Source organism: Setaria italica, chromosome VII, assembly GCF_000263155.2.
Source record: "Setaria italica strain Yugu1 chromosome VII, Setaria_italica_v2.0, whole genome shotgun sequence".
NCBI lineage: Eukaryota > Viridiplantae > Streptophyta > Magnoliopsida > Poales > Poaceae > Setaria > Setaria italica.
In genome coordinates this window covers 998,588-1,004,094 of record NC_028456.1, presented here as the reverse complement: position 1 = coordinate 1,004,094, position 5,507 = coordinate 998,588, and the positions used below count along the sequence as shown (strand labels likewise).

The window sequence follows — 5,507 nt, the reverse complement described above, 5'->3', positions numbered from 1 at the left end:
TGGCCACCTATAGGCAGGCGGGCCGACGGGATCCCGACTCTGAACAGGGATCGGTCAGCCCGTCGGCCCATGTAGCGAGCTTTTTCTCTTTTTCCAACTTTTTCTCACATATAATTTGATAGATATGATTATTTTATTCTTAGGAGAAACTGATTCCACAACTTTATAACCCTAATTTTGAAAATGTTCTCACCTGATTTCGCATTTTAACAGCCATGTTAAACAAGTTGGGATAACATGTATCCAATGTTTTATATGTATATAGTTGTTGGAAAGGATGGTGTATTCAATTATTGATATACTAGTATATTGGGTTCCACGTTCCCTTCAAATATATTGTAGAAGTACATTCCTGATGCATACACTTCTCTGTCTCAGTTTGTAATTGCCTAGCGTGCCCTACTTTCATCCATCATGTTGTGGAGCTCCTATGTAGCTTCCCTACGTTGGATAAGCAATATAACTTTAAAGCCCATTAGATCCAAATAAAACATCTAAAATTCAACATTCTAGAAATTAGATTCAATATTTTTAAAAAATACATCAACATTTAGAAATAGTTGATTCAACATTTTTTTCACATATATCAGCATTTTCAAAAAGACTATCTTCAACATTTTAAAAAACCTATTTCAACATTTTTGTAGAATTGATTCAACATTTATCAAAATCAGATCAACATTTTGAAAAAAAATTTCACTATCTTCTCTGGCGATGGCAGCAGTACACGGCGGTGGTCTGCGGGAGTGGTGGCGGCCGTGCAGGCTGAGACGGCGTGCAGGGGCTGTGGCGGCCGCATTAGGTGGTGGAGCACCGAGATCGGCGGCGACCGTGTTGGGCAACGGCGCGCCGCAAAGTTTGAGGGCGCGGGGCTCGTCGGCACATGAAGGGAGGCGAGCCGGTTGGTGTCGTGCAAGGGCATCGGTGACCTCATTGGGCGGTGGAGTGCCGGGGCTCGGCGGCCGCCGCATCAGCCTGCGGCGCGCGGAGCTCGAGGACGCGGAAGTGGCCGTAGGGGGCACAACACGCGACGGCGGCAGGCTGGTGGCGCGCAGGGTCTCCGTTGGGGTTCGAAAAAGTGTCTCACTCTGTTCGACCCATTCCTCCTTCATGGCATCCTAGAGAAATGATTCATTAGGAGGATCGGAGGAGAAGGAAGGAGGTACCGTAGGTCTGAGGGAAGGTTCTGTCAAGGGATTTCTAGATTGATCGGTGTGGACAGAAGGAAGTTCCTTCCCTAGTTGGGCATTGAAGAGATTTGAGGTGTTTCTATGGTTTTTAGATGGATCATCCTCGTATTGAAGAGGGAACTTTGGAGGTTGAATTTCTTCTCTCTCCGATGTTCTTGGTTCGGGCGAGGGTCTTATGGCTAAATCTGCGGATGTGGAAGGTGAAGGATCGAATTCGGCCGCTAGAAGATCCTCATGGCTCGACTTGCACTCTTCTCGGAGGGGTTTGGGCTTGACTGTGAAGGTGGTGTACTGATGATACTATCTAGCATTTTCCTACCTTCAGCTCAAGCCTTATTGGGAAATGACCCTCCAGCGATGACGTCGAGATAATAGGTGAAATTCTTACCGAGACCCTTATAAAAGTTTTGAAGCAACATGGAATCGGGTATCGATAAGATAGGGCAATTGATTTCTTCTCATTCTGCAGGAAATAGCGGATATCCTCCCGTAGAGCGATGATACGGGACAGGGGAAGAACTCAAGACAAAACTTGTCTCTAAGCTCATCCCAGCTGTCGTTCACACTGCCTACGATATACGTGTACCATTGTTCAACCTTCCCTATAAGAGAATAAGGGAACAACTTCCACTTGAGGGTATCTTGTGCCATGCCTGCAATGGCAAAGCATGAACACAGTTGCTCGAAATCACGCAGATGGTAGTATAGGTTTTCGCTTTCTAACCTTGAGAAGGACGGTTCCCGAACCAAAGCGATAAGGTCGGGAAGGAGCTCACAGCCGGATATAAGGATTAGTTGTGTAGATGGTGGTGGCTTTAAGAACTCTCCCTTTGGGATAGAGAGGCTTTGAAAGTATGGCTTCTCCATGGGTAGCAGGAATAAAGGTAGAAGGAAAGAAAAGCAAAAGATACGAGGATGACTAGGTATGAAGAAAGATACAACAACTGTTCCCCGGCAACGGCGCCAGAAAGCTTGTTGGTATAATTAACGAATGCGAATAAATCCGCAAGCGCACGGATACCGTTATAGCTTTCATCTCAGAGTATTCCAAGGGTATCGAATCCAAGGAAACATGTGTGTACTAGCTTCTAGTCTAGTCGATCCAAGGACACACCCAAATAGGTGGATAGGGTAGAGAGGATTCCTAAAGATAGCACTATAGGTGAGTTAAAGGTCAATCTCTCGGGTCAAATACTCGCTTCCGGGTGTCGGCTTACCCTGAATTAGTTAGGTGCCTCCGGCCAAGAGCCTACTATATATCCAAATGTGGAGGATTACAAAGGATCAATAGGGTTGTCACCACCTACGGCCTACCTCTAGCAACCTGTGGGATATATGGTAAACGAAGGATAACCCTTAACCCAGACACCATGTCTACGCTTTCGATTACTACTGCAACCTAACTACGTTTAGGCCCCCCAGCAGACTACAACACTTGTATGAATACAAAGCGACGTACCCGCAAGTAAGAGAACTAATCTCACTCAAATATAAATGCTATTAGTGTATACTATAGACATACATGAGAGCTCTCAAGCCCATACTATGATAGTAAGGGTATATGACTAGCATACGAGCATATAAACCAAGCATACAAACATAGCAAGGGAATAAGGCTATTCATGCAACCAAGTATAACACTATAAGAAGGAATCACGAACACTTACTTAACTTCAAAGATTGTAGTAGCATCCATAGAGGTACAAGCTGGGAGGGGAGTGCTGACACTCCGGCACTCCTCCCAAACATACGTCACTCTCTTCCTACTCTAAGCACAAGCTAGGCAAGGCTTTGCCTTTGGAATGAGGCTCTAAGCTCTCTTGGATGGTGTTGGTGGTGTCCTCAAATGAGCCCCCCCTCTACTATTTATAGAGGGGAGGTGCCTTGGGAGAGTGGAGAACCTCCAAGCATCTCAAGGGGATCTTGAGGGAATATTCTCCTCCAACTCTTTTTCTTGTGCCACGTAGCAGGATCCGAGGCTTTGAGGCGGTAACTCCCAGGATAACGACCACAACCGCCTTTAGGAAGTCACCAGGAGCCGCCATGTGGAAGCTGAGCACGAAGGGAGCCTGCACTGGTTCGGTCGAACCCCGGGCCCTGCCTCTCGTATCGCCTTTCGTCTGGGATGCTGCCTAATGGGCCCTCGAGTCGGTCCTAGGTGCACGCGCCAAATTAAGACGGTTTATCCCCTTTGGTGGGCGCATGGATCCGTGTGCTCTTTCCTGATTGGCTGGAGTTATGTTTCTTTGCACTTGGGTGTGTTTCCTCCTCCTTTCTAAGGATAAGTGACCTGCATACAATTATTCACCAACACTTATGGAAATGGTTAGTAATAAACTCCTACCACTAGGTTGATGCTTATCTTTCCGACGTTTATGCTAGAGTTGACAACTTAGAATTGGTACTTAAGAGCCATCAATAACGAGGACGATATCCAACGGATGTAATTTGTCACACGAATCTTAAACATCGGAAGCCACGTAACATATAGGCTTCTGGAAGCCAGATAGGATTGGCGTCATGCTGTTTGTTAGTTAACCTTCACCCGGCCCACCATACCATGTGATTATGGCCCACTGCCAGAGCCAGAGCCCAACGTTGCTCTCTCGCATCAGTTTCCAAAACCATCACGAGAGAAGGCAGGCAGCAACGGCAAGTAAAAAAAAAAAATCCTAGCCGGGCGCCGCCTCTCGTGCAACCAGCCGCCGTCATGGCCGTGCCTGCTGCGCTTGAACCGGCGACCACCGACGACGAGCCCCACTCCGCCTCCGCCATTGTCGGGGGATGGGTGACCGGGCGCCACGTCCTCCACATCGAGAGCTACTCGCGCACCAAGGATGAGCTCCCCACGGGCAAATTCATCGAGTCGCGCCCTTTCAGGATCGGAGGCCGCTCCTGGAGCATGAAGTATTACCCCAATGGCCTCAAGTCCGAGTACTCCGACTTCATCTTCATCTTCCTCCAGCTCGTCGACGCGCGTGCCTCCTCCTCCGATCCTCCTGTTGTCAAGGCGCAAGCCATATTCAGTTTGCTCGATCAGGCCAGCAAGCCGGTGCCGTCCCACACCCAGACCACAGGCCTACTCAAGTTCTCTGTCCCTGGCAACAATGGCATATGGGGCTTCCCTTTGATCAGGAGGGACTTCCTGGAGAAGTCAGAGCATCTCAGAGATGACTGCTTCAGGATCAGCTGCGACGTCATGATCCCCAGGGAGCTTCGAACCGAGGACAGGATGGTACGTCCCAGCAGGACGCCTACCCTCGTCGCTGTGCCGCCGCCCGATCTCAGCCGGCATCTCGGCGACCTCCTCGCAGCCGGGCATGGCGCCGACGTGACGTTCCAGGTTGCCGGCGAGACGTTCAGGGCGCACAGGTACATTCTGGCGGCCAGATCGTCGGTGTTCAAGGCACAATTCTTGGGCGCCATGAGGGAGAGCAATGTCAGCAGCCAAGCGTATCCGATACGCGTGGCTGACATGGAGCCACAGGTGTTCCGGGCTTTGCTCGCTTTCTTGTACACCGACGCACTGCCAGATTATTGCTCTTCGGGTCAAGAAGACGAAGCAGCCGCGATGGCTCAGCATCTGCTTGTCGCCGCAGACAGGTACGGCATGGAGAGGCTGAAGCTCGTTTGCGAAGATAGCCTGTGCAAGCACATTGATACAGGCTCTGTGGCGATCATCTTGGCTTTGGCTGAGCAGCACAACTACCAGGGGCTGAAGAAGGCCTGCTTCCGGTTCATGATCAGGTCCTCTTCAGCTCTGAATGATGTACTGGCAACTGATGGGTTCCAACATTTACCCCGAAGCTGCCCTTCTGTTTTGAAGGAGCTGCTATCCAATTCTTCTACTCCGGACCCAACTAGTTACTACTGGTACCAAGCACTGGTAGTGGTACTTATTCTATGCTTTGCGGTTTGGGGGTTTGTAGTTTTCATTGTTAACCACTTCTCTCCTGTCAAGCTAGTACTAACTAGCTAGCGTCGGCAATTTTCTACTCCCTCCGTTCCAAATTGTTTTGCCTTTTTCTAGACATATCAAAAGCTATGTATGTAGAGAAGTCACAACGAATAGTAATTTCAGATGGAGGGAGTAATTAATAAGGTTTGGTTTGGTGCTGTAAGAAGTAGTGATTGGTGTATCATCACCCTGATTAGACACAATTCCTCATTTCCAATATAGTTCAATAGGCAGTGCTACTTGTTCAGTTTTTTTTCTTTAAAAGATATGCAGTTCTTTTCAAAGGGACGGCAAAAGCTCTTTGCCCGAAAAATGGATCCGTACGTCATAAAAGGAGGCAATGCACCTTTTCTTGTTTG

The 5,507-nt window shown here is 48.6% G+C and overlaps 1 protein-coding gene across 1 annotated transcript; it reads left to right on the top strand.

Annotated features, from left to right (window-relative positions):
• The first annotated feature begins 4,396 nt into the window (after window positions 1–4,396).
• LOC101758734 (BTB/POZ and MATH domain-containing protein 3) lies at window positions 4,397–5,169 on the top strand. The gene has a single exon (XM_004977625.2). The coding sequence runs from the start codon at window positions 4,423–4,425 to the stop codon at window positions 5,167–5,169; it is 747 nt and encodes a 248-aa protein (XP_004977682.2). The 5' UTR covers window positions 4,397–4,422.
• The last annotated feature ends 338 nt before the right edge of the window (window positions 5,170–5,507 follow it).